A 22030-nucleotide genomic window follows, 5' to 3' on the forward strand; every position below is an offset into this window, starting at 1 on the left:
TAAAATATCAATAAAAAGACCTTTAAAGTCTCCCTCCAATAAAAATCAGATGTTTTGAGTTTTTGACATGTGCTTGTTCTGTTTTTCTTATGAAAGAGAACAAATGTAATAATAAAAAGCATTCAGCTTTGAGTATTTCTCCTTTTACATAGCTGTCAGCCAAACTGTCACAAATAAGCTCAGTTTGAATTGTTATGATGTCACAACGGCCCAAGAGCTCATTACTAAAAGCTCCCCGATCTGCTCCGTCCAACTGCACAAGCTCAGGTGTGGGAAAAGAGAAGATGACACATTGCTGCAATGCCCGCCTGTATTTTAACTGCGTCTAAGGCTAGATTTTTTTGTTGGCAACAAAATAAACTAAAAGGCCCAAATGTGTTCTCCCCATTTGTGTTCTTGCTCTGATCGAGTGATCGAGTTTGAAGGCTTGCTGTCCCGCATTAACCAGAGAAGGTAAACATAAAACAATAATAAAATCATTATTATTATTGCTTCGATGAATATAGGGAAAATATCATAGTTCAGGAGGCCTGAGCAGGCTGGCTCCCCATCCCGCAGTGGGTCTCCACCAGCTTGGTTCCTTTCCAGATTGCAATTGCTCCATGGGCCCTGTGACAAACTGTCCAGGGCGTAGCTGCCTTCGCCCAACAGTACCTGAGAGGGCGCTTCTGCCAGACCTTTGCCCTGCACACTTTGCTCAAATGATGGACTGACGGAGAGTGTGGAAAAGAATTGAAGAAATGAGTGCAGCCAGGTTGGAATGGGTTGAGAAAAGTGTCAAGTGTGATAGAAAAGCTTCAGCTCAAATGAAAGGAAAGCTGTAGAAAACTGTGGTGAGAGCAGCCATGTGGTTTGGCGCTGAGGAAAAGACAGGAAGCAAAACTGGAGGTGGCAGAGGTGAAGATGCTGAGGTTCTCTTTGGGAGTGACCAGGATGCATTGGATCAGGAATGAAGACATCAGAGGGACGGCACACATTAGAGGTTTTGGAGATAAAGTTAGAGAGGCCAGACTGAGTTGGTTCGGACATTTCCAAAGGAGAGAAACTATTGGTAGAAGGATGCTAAGTCTACAGCTGCCAGGTAAGAGGTCTAGAGAAAGACCAAAAAAGAGGTTTATGGATGCAGTGAGCAAAGACATGAAGGTAGCTGCTGTTAGAGGAGATGATGCAGAAGACAGGGTTAGATAGAGGAAGCTGATTCGCTGTGGCGACCCCGAAGGGAAAAGCTGAGAGCAGAAGAAGAAGAAGGCGCTCCAGATAATAGTGCGGATTGAGGTTTTTTTGAAAAAAATTAAGCCTTTTAACCCTTGTGCCATCTTGTGGGGTCCAGATGACCCCACTCCCAACATTAGCGCGCCTCATCTGGACCCCACAAGACAGGTATCGGCTTGTTCACCTCACTGTCTTGTGGGGTCATCTGGATCCTCTCCACCTTTATCCACCTTTGTCATGGTAGGGAGAACAAGTCAATGTAAATGTGGGGTCATCTGGACCCCACAAGATAGCGCAAGGGTTAAGTGCGCCTTTTAGTGCGGAAAATACGGTCTTTACAATTTTATTTCTTTTCTTTTCTTTATCTTGTCATCTGCTTTCAGAGGCTGCAAGGAAACATGGAGGAAGGGCCATACGCCGTCTTCCATGACTAATGTGGAATCTATAGCAAACTGACAGGAGCCCAGCATCACAGGCCGAGGCCATTAATTGATCAGCAGCTCTAGCAGATTACTCAAGTGAACTGCATCGTGCGTGCGTGTCAGGGATGTCCACCCACCGACTCCTCCAGGTCAGGCTCCTCTGTCCTCTGTTTTAACAGACGTCTCTACACGGTTGCATTGGTGTAACACAGATAAATCCATGTCAAAGTGCCGATAGAAAGTTTCTTGGTGAAAAACAGTAAGTACTGCTTGTAGAGTGGGCTGTCAGACACGCGTGAAGTGGAAAGAAGGCAGATTCTACCGCTGTATTCCAACACAAGTTCAGCTTCTCACTAGCAGCCCTGCAATTCCCGCTAAATGTGTTTACTGACGGATGCTCTGATTATACACCACATTAAATCTCCAAAATAACACAACAAATCACGCCGGCGGAATAGGCTGCTGCGCGCATCTCTATTCAGTAAGGGAAGAATAATGACATTTAGCTCTAAATAAGTTATCTCGCTCTTTGCAATCCTGCTTTTCATCACAAAAGTGGGAGGGACTTGCTGAACCACTGCAGGTCAATTATCAACTTCCATTAGAAGAGCGGCGTCGCAGGGAAGCAAAAAACAACAAATCTGAAAAGTTTGTTGGGAGCACTGTCATAGACAACAGAGGAGTTTTTGTGTGTGTGTGTGTGTGTGTGTGTGTGTGCCAATACCAGCAGCTGCACAGGCCACATGGCAGAGCGCAGGCAGCCACCGCGCTACAGTAAGCTGCCGCCTTGCCAGGGGCAAGCAGGCAGCTTGGAAGCAGAAATAAAGTATTCATTACATTTCTGCCCGGCTGCTATTGCCCATTCTGCATTTAGTCGGTAAACTCTAGCCTCATGGTTATCTGTGAAAAGTTCATGAAACGTCTTTCATTCATTCATGTCAACAGAGAGTGTGCTGTGAAAAGGTCTACAAAAGGGCATTTATCACAAAGTGGGGCAGATCGTCAAAAGTGGTGCATTCAGACCCATCAGATATTTTACACTCCCTCAGTGGACTTTCATCAAGGTTTAACCCCGGAGAAACACCAAAACGCTTGAGGCCATGTTTCAGGAAACAAGGATCTTCTTTGGCTTGTTAAATATTAGTCCTTGGTGGGACAGTGGGAAACAGTTTTCATCAAAAAGACTTTGGAAACAGTGCTACTATAGAAAAAAAAACTAATAAAAACAGCAACACAACACTTAATGACCAACTCTAATGAAAGTTGTGTTTTTGGTGTTTTTAACATGTTTTTTGTGGCATTTCTCTCATGATAGAGGACATATATAAAGAAAATTTAGCCTAAAATTGCACTTTGAGTATTTCTTTAACCCTTGTGCTATCTTGGATGACCCCACCCTTACAATGACGTGTTATTCCTACCATGACAAAGGTGGAAAGATTTCATGTAATCCATGGACACCAGTGAAGTTCACAAATCATCGAAGAAAAAAGGTTCAGAGCACTGTCTAGTGGGTGTAAATGACCCAACTCCCAATGTTAAAGTGCCTAGGATAGCACAAGGGTTAATCAAATTCTTGTGAACCAGGAGCAGATGAAAAAATGTCATATTTGTGACAGAAAGTACGCCCCCCTGTTCAGTTCCATTTTCGATCTATCGACTCGTAGATGACAAGATCCTTGTCCATCTTTGTTTTCCTTGTCTGAGCTTGCATCTGGCTCAGAACTGTACAGCTGAATAGCTCCAAAATTGCTCGCCATTTTTGTTGCACGGGTAATGTTATGTTGAGGGTGTGAGGCACTGTAAACAGAGAGCTCTCAGCAATTGGTAGGGGAAACTGGGGCGGGGTTCCTCCGCGTCAATGGTCCCAAAATTTCAGAAATGTATTCCTAAATGAACTCCTGCCACTCTGCAGAAACTATGTCATAGAAAACCATGCATTTTTTTTTATTTGGGTTAAAAACTGCATAATCCTATTAAAAAGACCACTGGAAATACTTTGAAAGTAGATCAAAAGATGATCAGTGTTGGAATTAATAAAGTAGTAGTGGTTTGGGCACTACTTCTTTTTCAAGCTTTTCTTTTAGCCACATACCTTCCTGTTTCAGCACTTTTAATATGCTTAGCATTGCTTTCATCTTTGTTTCTTTCCAGTATCCCTGCTTCTGTACATCATTGCTGTAGCTCTAATTATCTCTGCCTGATTTTGTGATACTGAATCTGACCAGACTCTCCTTTCTGTCCACCGGATCTGCCTCTCCCGTTTGGATACTACCTGCTGGATTTCTGGATTTGAACCTTGGATAAGGGTTTTGGGTTATCAGACTTGATTTTTCTTCACCCCCATACTGGACACTATGTCCACCTTCCATCAATGGATTCTATACATTTATCCTCCTAACGTCCTCCACAGTTAGCTGGCTGATCCTCTGGTGTGGACATACCCCCCTGAGCCTGTCTGTTATTGACCTCCTGTCTGCTCAGAGCTCCTTGTTGAGCATTTCTCACCACCACCTGAAGTCGTTCCTTAATCTGAGCCCAAAGTTCCCCCAAAAATCCAAATTTAAGTTTAATTCAATAACGGATTTTAGAATTGGGTTCCATTGTTTATTCAGTGAGCTTGTACTCACCTGTGTAACTGCAGTAGACATGTTTATCAACCAGAGTAAACCAGTTTATTAGTCCTTTTACATATTCCCTAACCCGAAATACAGCAATTATTTGCCCTCTTTATATTGAGTAAGAGTTTGGGGGGTACTTGGTTGGGTAATGAATGTCAAACTTTTCATTTCTTCTGGTTTGCTTTCACACTGTACCTTAAAATTAAACTGAATTACTAGTCCAGTAGCTCTAATTAGAGCTTTTAATTCTTCACTAAACCAACGTTACCAATCAGACATTACCGAGGAGACATTACCTTTTCTTTCTTTAATTATTTTTTTAGTTACTTATTTCAGTTCAATAAATAGTCCATCTGAATCCACACTTAAATAAGATAGACTTAAATATTCAGACAGGACACATTCGGTTCTCTTAAATCAGGGGTGTCAAACTCCAGGCCTCGAAGGCCGAAATCCTGCTGGTTTTTTAGAAATCCTGCCTCAACTGCTGTTGATAACCTGGATCAGGTGTGTTTGGCCAATAAGTAGCTTCAATGGCAGGTTGGTTAGAAAACTTGCAGAACACTGGCCCTTAAGGCCTGGAGCTTGACACCTGTGTTTTAAAGTGAACCAGAGTTCGTTTAATCCGGAACAATTCTTCAGTCTGACTACACTCAGGCAGAACTGATCCGAGACCTGGAACTGCTGTCAGACCCAACTTTCGGGGTGGACTCAGTTCAGTTCCAATCTTAGCGGAACAAATGGACCAAAGCGGCCACCGTAGCCGGTGGTCACATGACCTAAACACATTAGGAATGAAGCAACGGATGAGCGCGGACAAATAAAAAGCAGCGGTCGTCGTTTTATCAACGAGGAGAAAAAGGGTCCAACTCCTTACTTGTTACGTTTATTTTAACACAGCTTAAAACTCGCTTTACATGCGTTTCTGTGTCTCGTTATGCGGCACGCGCCCAACAGGTATTAAAGTTTGAATAAACTGAAAAAGGCAGACCTTCCACCATTTCTGCCTCTAGTTGCTTTGTCCGTAATTCCTGACCAATGAGTGAAGAGGTCTTTAGTCACATTTTGTCTGGAACAGGTAAGTCCCTTTGACGGCATTCTGAATACAGACCAATCGCAAGGTTCAGAGCTCAATCTGGACCAAAATAGGCAGACTGGATTCCGAACACCGTCTGAATACACCCATAAAGTTTGAATAAAACTATCCTAACAAGGATTGCAAACCTTGAGACTACCATTGTTATTCTTTTTTGCACTTGTTGCTTTGCCTCGCCCATCTTGAGTCACTTGTTTTGCTTTGGCTTTGGTTTGAAACAGAAATGTCAGATTGAAAGGCATTCTGAATACAGACCAAGTGGAAGGTTCCGGACCAAATTAAGCGGACTCGGTCCGAACTGACAGACTTTTCCAGTCTGGATATACTGTTAGTATGGATCAAAGACAAAAAAAAAAAAATAACATGAGCAAACCAACGATGAAGTGGACAAAAGTGCTTTGTATGAAAGTGATCAAATGACCATGGAGTTTAGAAGCAAATCCTCTTTATTTAAACTTAATCTACTATAGTATTGCACCTGGAAACAGCAACATTAACGCAACAAAAACATTTTAAATATAATACTGAAAAAATAAGAGTAAAGGTGTCACAGAGACTTTGATGGAAAATCTGACAGGAGTACTCTCCTAATGACCTTCTGCTTGTTGATGCTGTTTATCCAAGGCTGCATTTAGCATAAACTTCCATCATACCGTTTTTCCTCCTCTCCCTTTTTTATTTTTTATTTTACAACCCCTTCCATTTTCCTCTCCGCCTGAGGTTTGATTAAACAGAGCACAGGGACAAGCAAGAAGGAGGACCCCTGAGCAGCTGGCAAATTAAAGTTATGGCACCTGAGGAGGCACAAAGGGGAAAACTGTGAAGGTAACAAAAACTGGATTGTGTTCGACGGTGAAATTTGTCTCCATTGTGTTGGTTTAGAAAGAAAAAGAAACAACATTTCTTTTTTTAAATCCCTATCTCCACTCTTAGTTTTTCTGCTCTTTAAAGAGGTTTAAGGACAGAATATGGAGAGACAAAATAACCAGGATTGACCCCTGGAGAACACCTGTGTGTGGGGAGATTCTGTCAAAGTCGCAATGGTGTGATGCAGCACTCCCTAAATCCCCCCATGAGTGAGACTTCGACGCCTCTACAGACTGAACGCTACTGGCTTGAATCAAATTCAATTAAACGATTTCCAATAAATAGGGCTGCCTGTTATCTGTGCTCCTCATTTGCATAGATTGACCTTGTCTGCGTTGTATTTCAATTGCCTCCACTGGCGGGTAGCTTTAGAAGCGAAATGTTCTGCTGGAAAAAACACAGGAGATTTGCCAGTTCGCATTTCATTTAATGTCAAAAATCCCTTAAAAGAAGTTGAAAGAAAGAAAAAAACAAGTGCCTAACTGCTATCTTGTGGGGCCCAGATGACCCCACCCTTACATTGACGTGTTCTCCCTACCATGACAAAGGTGGATAAAGGTGGAGAGGATTTCATGTGATCCACAGACACAAGTGAAGATCACAAATCATTGAAGAAAAAAGGTTCTTGTGGGCTCCAGATGACCCCACTCCCAGCGTTAACGTTGGGAGTGGGGTCATCTGGATCCAGATGAGTCTCGCACCAGAGAGATGAGTCTGGACCAGGTCATATGACATATGTCAGTCTCCCTTTGATCTGTGCCAGTTTGTTTGGTTGTGCCGTAGCTGTAGCTGTAGCCGTAGCCGTAGCCCAACAACCAACCTGGTTTGCAACACGTAAAGAAACAGACAGACGTTTTAACGGATCATCGTGTGCTTTGACATCAGTAAACACCAACAGAATTAATCCATGTATGAGGTTCTCTGGATTTAAGGAGCACTGTGGTTTTTGTGGGCCTCATAGTGCGGAAAATACAGTGAGAAAAAAAATAATAATTATGAAGAGTAGTTAAGTATAAACTGAACAAAGAAAAAAAAAGATAAAAAGAGTAAGTAAAAAAAACAGAATTTATTAAGAATTCAAATTTTTGAAAGCCTTTGCATAGTTTAAAAATTCCAATTCTAAATCCTTCTTTGTTCATATCCCCCTCTTTTTACATTTTTTTAACTTATTGATTACTATTAAACAAATTTGGTTCATTCCACAATGTAGTTTTATCTTGATGCGAGACTAAAGAAGCTCTTACCACGTTCATAACAAAATTTGAAGAGCAAAATTTTAAAAGTGATTGAGATAAAAAGGATGAGCGCTGCTGAAAATTTCTGAGTAACAGATCTAGATCATCTCAAGAGCTCAAAGTAACATAAAACCCTTTGTTTTCATCAGATGTCTTCAGCTGTTTGGATAAAACCCCAAAAGCTCTGGTCCATCACTATTCCCTTCTTTTGTGGTTGCATGTTTTTTTTTTCTTTTTTTTCAGCCACATCCACTTCTCCATGCTGTCAGACTCACTCCATTTCCAATTCCTTTGCCAGCTGTTAGTTTCAAAGATCTCCAGGTCTGTGTTGCGAGAGTTTATCAGGTCTTGCGCCCATACTTTCTGTCTGTCATCCTGCCTTTTCAGACTCCCCATCTCGACCTCATCCTTCTTTATCTAGATTGTCTCAGTCTGTAAACTCAACTCCAACGCCACCAGCATGCAGAATCCAAGGCTTTCTGTTTGCTTTCTATTGTCAGGCTTACAGTTCATTGAAAGAATTCAGAGCCACAGAAATCGACAACAGGCAATGGTTTTCAAACCAAATCTGTTTCCACAATAGATTTTCTTCTTTTCTAAAGATTTAAAAACAAAAGAAAATCCTCTAGCGTCGGAAAAATTGCATTTTATTTACAGCAGCACCAAAGAAAAGCAGTTTTTTTATTAATTTGAAAAATACAATCTTGTTCTGCTTGTAAACTAAATGTTTCAAGTTTGAAAATCTTTCAAATTTAGATTTTTAAAGAAAAATTGACCTTTTAGAACAAACCAATCCTTTTGTAAAGGGATGTATATCAATAAATCAGCTTGTTTTGCCCTAATTGTCATTTTTTATACAGAAATACAAATTTTTATTGACAGAAAAGGCAAAACAAAGAGACAGATGAGCCAAAAGCCAACATCAGTCTCGTCCTCCAATCCTTCCAGAATGCTCAGGCCCTCGTCTCATTGTTATTCTAGGTCAGGTTACAATTACTGATGAGGAGGAGCTGATAAAGAAGATTTAGTCTGGGGACAAGGTCACCTGCCACAGTGAAGAAATGCAGATGTGATGAGATGTGGATTAAAGACTCTGACACACCCACAAGCAGGTGAACAGTCAGAGGGGTTTCTCCCCATAAAATAAAAGGGCAAAGGTTGGGAAAAAACAAATGCGATCACACTACATATCTATGAAAAAAAGAACTCTAAAATAGCTCTGTGCCACACGAAATGTCTCTTTGACCTTAAACAATGACCTCTTACTGTTGCTTCCACTTACTGCCCGACCTAAAAGCTTCTTTCCGTTTTATCGTTGATCATCAGACTTTAACTCGCAGCCAATTTTTTTCCCCTTTAGTAATGACCTTCACAAAGGTTTAGTTAGTGCTGTTAGATGCAGAGATTCTCTGTAGACACACTATCAGAGATTCTCCCGGTATGGTTGTTTCCAGCGCTTCTTCCGTCTCTCAATGACCCCGATTCACGACTTGCTGTCCAGCAGGGTAACAATAAAAATAATGAAAATGTTACCATTGTCTCATAAACGATCACATTCTCCTCCATGTTGGTTTTGACTCCACCTTCTGATCTAAACGTCTCGGGCCAAAGCTGAGTGCCTGATTGGTTGGCTCGTCTTCTTCGTTACTGTTCTGGTTTTTGAACTCTGGGCCTGCAGCAACGACCAAAATTCACCGTGACACCCAAAATGTGCTGCTGCATCTGTACACTAATTTAAATTAAATAAAACTGGATGCTCCTGACACACCTTTGGAAAAAAGTATTTTTCTGACCAACAATCTATTATTTTACAGTTTAAAGCAAAAAGCAAAAATAAATAAATAAAATAAACCAATAGAAAGATAAAAAAAGTCACTAGCTATGAGTTTATAGAAAGGTCTAAGCACTTCAGAAGAAGATAGTGGTTTGGATCCTTTGTGTGCCTGCACAGGTTTTCTCTGGACACACAGGGTCCCCCCACAGTCCAAAATGATGTTTCATCGGCTGAGAAGTGTCAGAAGTCAGAGCTCTGTGTCTCCCTCCGGTCACCAGCGGGAACCATCTCCAGAGTTCTGGAGACTGAACTGAGCTGATCTCAGGGCCAAGTATTGTTTGTGCTGCTCTGCCTTCATTGCCAAGCGGTATATCTGGATCTGATCTTCTGTCTTATGACCCTAACTCATTTTGCCTGCCGCCTGCCCCGACCCTCGCCTGGATCCTGATCACCCTGTCTCTCCTCTTATGATGGTATGCCTGTTATCGACCCCTGCCTGCCTGACCCTGATTCAGCTTTGTGGACTTTTAGCTAAGCTGATAAACCTGCTGTATTTGGATCCAGCCGTCTGCCTGGTCTTGTTCCTTAGGAGTAAGTGTGTGTGCGTGTGTGGCCCTTCAGTTGACTCAGGGTCCGGGGTGTACCCCACCCGGGCCCTACAATAGCTGTCACACTGCACAGGACAACTCGGGAATGGAAGATGGATGGACAACGATTTGCTATGAATATTTAGAAGCAGGAAGATTCATGGGCAAACAAGTAAACTGGATTTTCATTTTGGAGTCAGCCTTTCTGTTCTCGCCCTTTTATTTAAAAAGAAAAAAAAATAGAATGAAAGTGCAAAAAGCAAAATTCCATTTGAGGCTGCCAGCAAATATTGCTCTCTAACTTTATTGTGCACCGAGTATGCAGAGTGAATGTCAGCACAGCCAACAGGCAATCGGTCACAGCTGACCTCAGTCTGCAGCCTGCAAGGTATAGGCCAAACAGAAGAGGGGAATATGAAAAAAAAAATCATGTTTTGAAAAAGCTGACACTAAAGTATTTGGTTCTGCAAAACCAATCTGAACTGGAAACAGGAAGAGCAAAAACTAAAGAAGGAAGTGGAAGGAGTGGAGATGGGGCCAGGTGAACAAACTTACATTCGGCTGGTGGGTGGAATCTTGTGTCCGTCTTTGTACCAGGTGACTTGTGGTTGAGGGAAGCTGCGGATCCGTGGCGCGGGAACCACGGCGCCTTCCCCCTGAGAGACCGACTGATTGCGCTCGCCCTCCTCAAAACTACCCATGACTACAAAAAAGAAAAGAAAAATTCATTATTTTTTCTGAGCTTTTCAGTTTCTGGGATGGACAGCAGACATGTTACCATGGATACCACATGCATCAAGAACGGTATAAAGGAAATAGTGACTCAAAAGACACACAGGGATTTGAAATTAACCCCTTTATACAGTAATCCTCCACAGTTAGAGCGTTCCATCTTGATCAGACGTCTGTATTGCCAAACATAGTAGATGACCAGCTCCAGTCATGTGAACAGCCTCGGAGGTAAAACAGCACACGACGTATTACACAGTAGTATTATTTATTTAGCAAAAAACTGCTGCAAAATGCAAAGGCAGTCTGTGAAATACTAAGACTGTTCCATTATTCAAGAGCTTCTGGAAGCACCTTAAGCAGAATACGTTGACTAATAGTCATGAGGAAGAATTTTACTCTTCATAAAATCATTGTTCAAAGGTATTCGTGTGTAAAGCTCCTCCTACTTTTATGATCTATCAACTCCAACAAACAAATGGTTAGTTTGACCATGTATGTCTTTTTTTGCCTCTGAAACACTTAATACATGAAATTCTTGAATAACAACTATGTAAATGCTTGCCCCCATACCATGATCCCACCACCTCTGTACTTGACAGTCTCTTTGATGGTTTTTATTTATTTATTGGGTTTGGTACTTGCAGAATCTGCTTGAAGAATCCTCTTTGTATGATAAGTCAGATGTTGCCCCCTTTTGAACCTGTTTATGCAAATCTGTTATGGGGCTTAATTAAATGTTTCAAAATCTACAAACAAAACCAAAACACATGTTGACGATATCCAATGAAAATTTTGAAATTATCATGGGATGGCCACACGACCAACAGCTTAGCTTCCATTTTTTTGCAGATTGAAATTTGGCGGTTTTTATGTCTTCCCACAATATAGGAAAAAGGCTATTTTTGACTGAGCTGAATTTGACACAAAAGCCACCAGGTGAAGTCTACAACCCCAACCTAAGTTTCATTTACCTTTGCGCTCGGTCAAAAGCTGCCATTTAAAATCTAACGAAAACTTTAGTACCAGCTACAAATTTAAACTCCTCCTAGGGATTGCTTGCGCTCTATTGCCTCTAAACTCGCCGAGCATCATCGGGAAGCAACTTGGGAAAAAATGTCGGAATTAGAAGTTAGTATTAACGTGGCGTGCTAGCAAAAGCGTTGCACATCTTTTACCGGAATATAGTGAAAATTTAACACAAGAATCGTCGGTTCAAGTTGAGCGAAAGGATGTAAGATACAATACAAAAATATTAAGAATGTGGGCGTGGCTGACAAAAAACCTCGGTTGCTAAGAAAATACAAAACTCTACTTTTGCCAGTTTTTGTAAAAATTACATTGACCCATTTGTCACCCCCAGGTGACCAAAACATCAAATCGTTGCTACGGAGATAAAACCAACAGAAAACCTCCATTTTAAAAAATTACTTTGTTTTTTGTAATGTGCAACTCCGACCTGGGTTGCTGCAGAAGAGGGGTCCTTGTTTGTAGAGGTTAAACACAAAAAAAAACCATGCAGTTTGTCGGCCCATTTTTCATTGCTCATTCTTTCCTTAGTCTTATTTCAAATCTGACATGATTATTTAACTAAACTTTCTTCCGCTTCTCTAAAAAAAAGTGATCACAGCCTTTGACTTATAAGAAAAGATTCCACAGTTCATGAATCATTACACAAAGCGCTCAGCTAAGTTCGGCACATTAGAAAATCATGTTGCTCTGGGAACCTGGAGTTTTGGATGTTGGAGATGTTCTGTACAGATGGCGATCTTCTTTTTCCTCTACTGTGCTTTCTTTCAGAGAGAATAAAAAATAAGAAAAAAAAAAAAAAAAAAAGGTAATCTGGCTTTGCGCCGCAGTTGTGGTGCTTAGCTAAAATGGAAATCTGGAAAGTGTGCAAATCCTCCCGACTTTGATCCGCAGCTACGGTGATGCTGCTGCCTCCTTCCATTCCTTACCTAATCTCTAATGCCTCGGCATGTTTCCTTTCTCAGAGGTGTGTCTCTGCAATCCTAATTGTGTCGCCTCAATGGAACAGATCCCCAAAAGATCTATCCATGGATTTCTGTCTTCCTTTCCTCGCGTACTCTCTCATTTATTTCCTCTTTTTCAAACATTGTTTTTTCTAAAGGCGTCCTAAATTCTTCATGAGCGAGTGATGAAGAGAATTGTAAAGGATTGAGGGAATCTGAATGACAGTGGGGTGCCCCCAAAAATACAACAAACAAATAGAAAAGCTGTGGCGTAAGACAACAGACAAAGACAAGGGAATTGAGAGGTGAAAAACAACTAAGAGAAGCGGTGATGTAAAGAGCAAAGGAGGAGGGAAGGGATGCAAAAGGAAGCAGTTTGCAACACGGTCATCCAGTTTTACCCATGCTATGCTCCTTCCCACCTCTTTTGATATTGTGCCTGACTGACTACATTTTATTAAGGGTAAAAAAAAAAGGAAAATTGTTTTAATCTCCTGCAGATTTTGTGCATTTGCCCCTGACAGAGAAATGATCCGTTTAGAATTTTAATAATGCGAGAGACTAAAATAAACCAAAGCAAAAAAAAATCTGGAAAAATTGCTTTTTAGGGAACCAGTCATTAAGAAAACAACCAGCGTTTCTGTCAGCTCATGAAAGCACAAGTCACAGGTCCATTTGAAACAGGCCTGGAAACGTTGGATCTGAAAACATTTTTTGCTTGAGGTCCAAACTTGCTGTCTTTAAAGATCCTGCTTGTAAGAAAATACTGAAACATGGAGGTAAAAACAAAATGCTTTAAAGATTGTGTTTTTGGTGTTTTTTAATTTTTTTCCGATAGCATTTTTCTCTTGGCGAAGAAAAATATTCGAAAATTAAGCATTTCAGCGTATTTCTCTTATTCCGATTGTTTTGAACCGTTGTTTGAAATGTTGATTGAAAATGATAGTTTTGATGTCGAAAATACAAGGGGCAAGCAGCATAAGAGACACACACAGACAGGTGACAGGTTGTAGGGGCGGAGCAACCAGTCAGACCGGCATTTCTAATGCCGCTCTGCAGAAACTGTGTCCACGAAAAGGACACAGGTTTTTTAACTTTGACAAAAACGGTAAAATCACACTGGGACTTTAAGATAATTGCACTAATGTGCCAATGCAAAAAGCTTGGAGGGAAAAACAGAGCTGCGCCTTATCCCTTATGCTATCCTAGGCACTTTAACATTGGTAGTTTGGTCATCTAGACCAGTGTTTTTCAACCAGTGTGCCGCGGCACACTAGTGTGCCGTGGGAGATGGTCAAGTGCGCCGTGGAGAAATTGCCCTCATTAACTGATCTAAAAATATTTTCCATCTCCAGGATATCAGCTCTGTGTTCATCCAAACAGGCCCTGATAAAACACTGAGTAGTTAGGAATATAAAAGATCTTAAAATTACTTTTTGTTTGTGTTTATTTAATTCTATTAAAGACATTTTGATAAGAATCACGGTACCGCGTTTTAGCTGCAGCTATAACTGTGTAAGGAAAAGTCCCGCCCCTTTAACTGTCTTCGCCAATCATTCTTGAAGACTTAATCACATGTCATCAGTCTGACCAATCAGAGGTGGTTAAAGTCTTCACTTCCTTGTTCTTAATTCTGCTGATAAAGTCGCTCAGTTCTAACAAAAATACCAGCTAAAGCTCATCCTTAGCTGGTGGTTCATCTCTTAGAAAAAACAGCCGCAACTTCCTGCTTTTTCTGCCACAATTATCACAAAAATCCACGTGAGATTGCGCGGGGGGGGGGGGGGGGGGGGGGGGGGGGCTGTCGATCAATACAGACCATGAATTTCTGCTTTTTTTTTTTTTTTTTGGATGCTGGTGTGCCGCGGGATTTTTGTCAGGGTTAAAGTGTGCCGTGGCTCAAAAAAGGTTGAAAAACACTGATCTAGACCCCAAAGCCAGTTTGCTGAACCTTTTTTCTTCAATGATTTGTGATCTTCACTGCTGTTCATTGATTACATGAAATCCTCTTCACCTTAATCCACCTTTGTCATGGCAGGGATAAGACGTCAATGTAAGGATCGGGTCATCTGGACCCCGCAGGATAGCACAAGGGTTAAGATCCCAGAAGGTCCATGCAGCTTAAAACCTGTAGAGGGTGCTGAGAGTTTAACTTACCAAATGTCAACTTCAAAGCTTCAAAGATTTAACCCATGTGCTATCTTAGATCAGTGTTTTTCAACCTTTTTTGAGCCACGGCACACTTTAACCCTGACAAAAATCCCACGGCACACCAGCATCCAAACCCCCCCCCCGCGAAATCTCACGTGGATTTTTGTGATAATTGTGGCAGAAAAAGCAGGAAGTGGCGGCTGTTTTGTTCTAAGAGATGAACCACCAGCTAAAGACGAGCTTTAGCTGGTATTTTTGTTAGAACTGAGCGACTTTATCAGCAGAATTAAGAACAAGGAAGTGAAGACTTTAACCACTTCTGATTGGTCAGACGGATGACATGTGATTAAGCCTTTTAAGAATGATTGGCGGAGACAGTTAAAGGGGCAGGACTTTTCCTTACACAGTTATAGCTGCAGCTAAATCGCGGTACCGTGATTCTTATCAAAATGTCTTTAATAGAATTAAATAAACAAAAAGAAAAAGTCATTTTAAGATCTTTTATATTCCTAACTACTCAGTGTTTTATCAGGGCCTTTTTGGATGAACACAGAGCTGAAATCCTGGAGATGGAAAATGTTTTTAGATCAGTGAATGAGGGCAATTTCTCCACGGCGCACTTGACCATCTCCCGCGGCACACTGGTTGAAAAACACTGTCTTAGATGCCCTCACCCTTACATTGACGTGTTCTCCCTACCATGACAAAGGTGGATAAAGGTGGAAACATTTCATGTAATCCATGGACACCAGTGAAGATCACAAATCATTGAAGAAAAAAGGTTCAGCGCACTGTCTAGTGGGTCTAGATGACCCAACTCCCAATGTTAAAGTGTCTAGGATAGCCCAAGGGTTAAGGGTGCACGAACCTGCTCGAGATGTTTGCAAAGCTGACATCTATTCCACAAGACGTGTGGCCCAACTGATTTTCAACCAGAGCTTTACCCTCAAAAAAGAAAGATAATCCTAATCCTAAATCCTAATCAGTATACAACCTTTTTAGGCATCTTTTGCAATTCTATCCCTTATTTCTCAGTGAAGTCATACCACATCTTTGTCATGGGGGCAAAAATAGAAAAATAAACTGGAGATCAAAGATTTTTTATCATCATTACAGAATCAAATTCACTCAATTTTCTCTGGAATGGAGCAGACCTGCTGTCTGGAAGGACAGTAAATGGGAGAAGGGAGAGTTTTCACAGGGCTGGATTTGATGCCGCATCTTTCCGGACCCCCCTCTGTTTTGTCTCTGAGATCTCGTTACCAAGATGAGGGAGCTGAATGGCCCCGAAACCAACAGGGAAAATTTGCAGGAAAAAAAACGGCGCATCCGAGAGCCATTTCCGCCAGGAGCGACAGATGTTGTTGACAAAAGAGATGGAACAGCAATACGGGCCGGCCGTACCGCAACAGAGGAAAGTTAAAAAAGAATTTGTGGCGACAATATCAATCTAATGAGAATGCTGAGTGGAACAGCTGTCTGGGATGATAACACTTTGAATGAGATGTGTGTAGATCTTTCACCCTGGCGGCATCTGTCCGCTGAGTTTTTTTCAAAGGGACCAAATGAAGGTAGGGCTTACTATGCGTGCAACTAGATACGTGTTTCTGTGTCTGTAGATCCTTTACTTCCATTCAGATTCCCCCACATCCTGTGTTCATATACTTACAGGCCACTTGGACTTCTGTTCGCCTTTGTAAAAGGGCGCCCACTCGATTCCTCACAATGCAGCGGTAGAAGCCAGCATGGGACCGATCCAACGAAGGGATTAGGTACCTTTCATTAGTACAGAGACACACAGGACAAAAAAAAAAGATAATTATAAACCCATAAATCCCAATAAACTCATTAAAAATGCTGAAATAAGGTAGAAAAAAAAAGACCCATTAAACACTCAAACCATCTAAAGACGTACAAGGGCAGAGAGGACAGCGGAGCTTAGCTCTTGTTTATTTCAATGATGATGAAGCTCAAGAGGCTAAACTAGCTACCATAGTCAAGCTCTCCCTTGAGGAAATACACACTTATGCTGACAGCCAATCCTTGTGTTTCCATGTCTTGTATGCAAACACACACACAAGAGCAAGAATCCCCAGGGAGAAATGCTGCATGTCGCCGAGCGTTAAATCGCCATCTTGACCTTGATTTTGGAGCAGCACCTCGATGTCGCGTGTAGACACGCTACTGTTCTTCATAACGTTCTACCTTCACAACTGTCGGGGAAAAAAAGGTCAGAAGCAAGTTAAAAAAGTGTAGGAAGACTCCTCCTTTTTTTGTCTTTTTCTACTGTTGACTAGCATGTGTCTGCCACCTACAGTTGGAAGTGGCAAAGTGCGAAATCTCAAAGCGGTGCAAATCTTGTGATTTTGGCTCCAGGCTTTTTCTTCTACACCTCTATTTTAATACATCAAAGACTTGGTTTTGAATAATTTCAGCCAGTCACAAACCGCATTATTTATTTCTCCTCCATGAACTATTTTTAAACGGTTGGCACTTCCATGATTTCAAAGGGACACCATCGATACGTCACAACCTAATCCAAGTCCCTGATTGGTAAAAGTTTGACCTGGTTTAACTTTCATTGCACATTCAAAAGCCATGCATTTTTTTACGTAGAGCCCGAAAACAGTCGTGGAAACTGCATAGACTTCTTATTGGAAGGGGCTGCTTGAACGCGCGTTGCCGGGGGCGATGTGGACTTAGCTTCACACGAGAGACCAGAGCGCCTGCGAATGTCCTGCAGTTCAAGCAGCTGACCTTTGGGGGCAGTGTTGCTTGGAAGAGGAACAGTGATTACTAAGACAATAATAGGAAAAAAAAAAAAAATTGAGAAGATGACTTAATGCTAAGTCTTTTCTGGTCTTTAGTACGACACTTATGTTTACATGTAACTTTTGGGGGGGGTTCATACTTATTAGAACTTAAGACGGAGTATAAAGGCCACCAAAAAAAAAGTAAATATACAACTTTTTTCTTGTAAATGTATGACTTTTGAAGTCTTAAATATACGACTTTATTCACGTTATTTTACAGTTATGACTTTTTTCTCGTAAAGTCATTTTTTGTTTGTAAACTGGCCCTAAAACTCTGTCGATACAACTAATACAATATAATTATACATTATACAACTAATTGTTTTTTGTTTTGTTTTTTAACTTAAGGATTTTATTTTTGCTTTTTTTAAATGGTATTATTTATTTCTGTTATTTGATAGTTTACCACAATGTTGCTGAACCTTAGCAGGCAAACCAGAGTCCACTGGTTTGATTGGTTCTAGAGTTTAACAAACAAAGCAACTCTGTCCAAACATTTCAGTCCAATCTAATCCAAAAACATCTATGATGGACTTTAAAAGATACACACATAAAAGAAAATATACTTAAAAACACAAACAAAAATATCCAGCATGCAATCATTGAGAAAATACCAAAATAAATGAATAGAAATAATTGGGAACCCCCTTCTGATTAAAAACAAAGGTTAAATCGAAATATAAAATAAATAAATTCACTGTGGGCTGCACGTTGGCGCAGTGGTTGGCGCTCTTGCCTCACAGCAAGAAGGCCCCTGGTTCAAGTCCCGGCTGGGGGACATGAAAAACACTACATCAATGGGGGACCTTTCTGTGTGGAGTTTGCATGTTCTCCCCGTGCATGCGTGGGTTTTCTCTGGGATCTCCAGCTTCCTCCCACTGTCCAAAAACATGCTACATAGGTTGATTGGCATCTCTAACTTGACCATAGGTATGACTGTGAGAGTGAATGGGTGTGTGATTGTGGATATTCTACCCTGCGACAGACTGGCGACCTGTCCAGGGCATCCCCTGCCTTCGCCCACGAAAGGCTCCGGCAACCCCGTGACCCCGAAAGGGAAAAAACGGTACAGAAAAAAAAATGAATAAATTCACTGAGAAAATATATTTTAAGAGGATTAAAAAAAACAGAGAGGAGGGAACTCACAAATAGCTGTAAATCCATTTGCAACCAAAATCAATCCTAAAATGTGCTGCAAAAAGGTCCTGCAAGATGGCTAAACATGATGGAATATGCTCTCATTTCTGTGGTCTAGCAAAGAGAAAAAAAACTGTGTGGTGGCTTTTCACATCCTTTGAAGTTGGGCAGTTGGGGAAGTTTGATGGTGAAAGTGCCTTGAAAGTAAAAACCGTTGCCTTTCTGCTGAGCATCCAGCCTCAGTGATTCATTGAGGGGTTAAATCCCTAAATGGTTCCTCAGTGCGGTTGGGACCTCATTACACAGCAGAGGGCTGATCGAATGCAGTAAAACTGTTTCACACAGTGGCTTTATTTGTATTCTTTTTAAAGTAGAGTTGTTCCTTTATCTATAAAAACCGATGGTACACAGATTTCAGAAATCACCTGTGACTTTAACTACAACTGGGGTGCAATGAATGAATGACAAGGAGGGCAATTTATGGTGTTTACCGTGATTCATTATTTACAAATTCATGCTTTTTATCACATTAATGTCATTTTTAATCTATGACGATCAGCATTTTTGTAAGCGCTAATCCGTTATCAGGAATTAATAGACGATGCGGAGGCCTAATCAAGTCGGATGGTTGCTTCTGCTAATTCCAATAATTTCTGATAATGGACACCTCAAAAGGCTTTATCCTGCTTATACCATGGTGACTTATGAAAAAAAAAAGATGATAATTAGTATTAGTATTTTATCTTGTTTTTTATTCGTTTTTTTTTTGTTTTTTTTTTTAACTTTTTATTTCGTTCCCACTAGAAAACCTACAAATGAAAACAATACAAGACATCTTATGTCGGAGTAAAAGAAAGGGAGCAAAACAAATAACAAAGAACTATTTTTCAGGCTCTCATACAACAAAAGAGCCAAAAACATACAAATGAATAAAAATGAGAAAACTTATAATTATCCACTATTTTGTCACAGAAAGAGGACTATATGATACATGATGTGATGGGTTGTCATGGTAACGGCTACAGCTCCTGCACCAACCTTGCTCTGCCGTAGCAGAGGAAAGTAATGCATACGTGTCATGTTAAGTGGCACAAAACATCAATTTAAGAGGAACTTTCACCTCGTTTTTTTTCTTCTTCTTTTCTTTTAATCGTTTAAGATTGAAAAGAATAGTAAATGTTGGAAAAATAATGCCTATTTTTGTTTAAGTAATTATTGCACAGTTTCTTTAAATCCAATAAACTTCATTTCACTTCTTAAATATTACTGTGTTCATCTGCTATATGATATATTTAACTGAAATTGATGATCCAAACAACCAATTACTTATGAAGAAAAATCTTTAAAATTATCAGGGGTCCCCAAATTTTCTCATACCACTGTAATTATTTACATGCCAGCAGTATGAAAATCCAGACAAAAGAGTTCTATATCTTTAAAGTTTTGCAAGAGCTCTTAAATCTCCCCATAAAAGCACATTGTGAACAACTACTCATGACTGATCAATGTTTGTTAGACGGCGTCCTGGTGTCTTTCCAATACCTGCAAAAAACCACCAGAGGAAATGTCGGCGGGATGACATAAATAGCTCCAAGACGCAGGAGTGGATGTTGTCTATTTGGAGTTACTCAACTAATTCTCCGTCGTGATCCGGCCCCCATGCGGCTCGCCGATCGTTTTCACCTCTCATTGATAAACAGGAGGAGGTGCAGAGGGAGAAGCACAGAGCGGCCAGCCTCTAAAAGTGGTGTTCGCTGCGTCTCCCGTGGCAATGTTAGATGGCAGCAAAACATGCAGGAGTTGAGAATTAGCCCATGGCAAGTTGCACAAGTTTAATTTGAAAGTCGCTGGAGCACAGCGCAATCTTGTCAAAATAAATATTTCTCGCAGGAGGTCGAAGCGGTTGCGTTCAAGTGTGTGCTTACAGTCTTTGCTGTGACAGTCCTACATGTGTGCTCAGCGGTGCTTAACAAACTGCCAAACGGGAGGTTTCCGAGACGGACGGCGCTCTTTTTGTTTGTTTGTTTGAAAGTAACCACATGCAATTAGCTACAGAAGTTTCTTTTGAACCATTTCACCTTTTGTTTTTATTTTTCCATGAAGAAGCGTTAAAGCGAAAATGTAATTAGATGGAAAAGATGTAGGAGAGTCATTTCAGATCAAATGGGGTTTCAATAGACTTGTACACGACACACTAAAGAGCCATAGGTTACAAACAAACAAACAAATAAACACTAATATGAAAGATCTCAGTTGTATTCCAAATCAGAAAACTGATTCTTTTCCTTCTTAATCGCTGAGCCCATTGAGAAATTAAAAGTTCTTTTTATGACTAAGTGAAAACAATCATCTATATGTCTTTAGGGTTGTTTACTTAAATGTAATGTGAAATTCACTAATTAGAGCCAAACCTGGGGAGGAAAACAGCACTGCTGCATTTAAACCTGAAATAAATGTTTCCTTTTCTTTTTTAATGTGTTTTTGTGATAACCTTTATGAGCAGAGATGTTGTGCGTTTGGCGGCGTGTTTCGTGTTCATGTCGGGAACGCCGGGTTTCGGGCTTCAAGAGCATCCGTGACCTGCCACCTGTTGGTTTGTGAGCAGCGTCACAGACTACACAAAGAGACACACATCAAGAGGAAATCCAAAAAGACGTCCCAATGCCACGTCTGAATGGTCATACAACCGTTTGAAGGGATTTCATCTCAAGACATTTTAAAATTTTCTTTTTCAATTGGGGATGGCACAAATGTCGGGTCAAGACTGAACCGTATGCTACACCACTGAACTGAACCGTGGTGAAAGGGAATTCTTGCGTCCCTACTGCATACCAGGAAGTTTATGTTGAAAGGCAAATTTAACAAAGATTTTATATTTATTGTTTTATTACATTAAATCAGGCTTGGCATAAGCCAACTAAAAGGTATTTCTTTATTAGACGAAATGCGTAGCTTGGCGTTATAGCAGTGCAACTACAACAAATGCAGAGCTATCAACAACAACAGATGGCAAAGAGGGTTTGTATTTCCAGTGCCGACCAGATCTTTTCCCGAAACACGTCGACTGAAAGACAACAATTGAATGTTTGGAAACGTTGGCGCTGGTTTGGCACTTTGTTCCTGTCGTAATGAACTGCTAATACCGCAGACCGCACTAACAGTAGCTCTTCCCTAACCAGTTCATTCCATTTTACTATGGATCTACAACAAACGGGGGGCCCCAAAATTGTATGGTTTGGCTTAATGAGTCCATTTCACAATGGAAACGCTCAAAATACCAAACTGGACTGTACCACTCAGTGGAAACCAGGGTTTAGTAAACCATCTAAAAGGATTTGGAATCTGTGGACCCCAAAAACTAGAGGACCCCAAACAGTATTTTGCCCTGGGCCCCCACACAGCTAGAATTGGAC

At 40.9% G+C, this 22030-nt stretch overlaps 1 protein-coding gene across 5 annotated transcripts in view; it reads right to left on the bottom strand.

The window, feature by feature from the left end:
• Positions 1-22030, bottom strand: part of sdk2b (sidekick cell adhesion molecule 2b) — a 392744-nt gene that overhangs the window by 86032 nt on the left and 284682 nt on the right. For all 5 annotated transcript variants that reach the window (XM_023949204.2, XM_023949202.2, XM_023949203.2 and 2 more), the window contains exons 3-4: positions 16337-16443; positions 10370-10517 (exon numbers count right to left, since the gene is read on the bottom strand). In XM_023949204.2, the coding sequence (XP_023804972.1) occupies positions 10370-10517; positions 16337-16443 (255 nt within the window). The remainder of the gene's footprint in view (positions 1-10369; positions 10518-16336; positions 16444-22030) is intronic.

The sequence above is a fragment of the Oryzias latipes genome, chromosome 19 (assembly GCF_053564925.1).
Source record: "Oryzias latipes strain Hd-rR chromosome 19, Olatipes_Hd-rR_3.1".
Lineage (NCBI taxonomy): Eukaryota > Metazoa > Chordata > Actinopteri > Beloniformes > Adrianichthyidae > Oryzias > Oryzias latipes.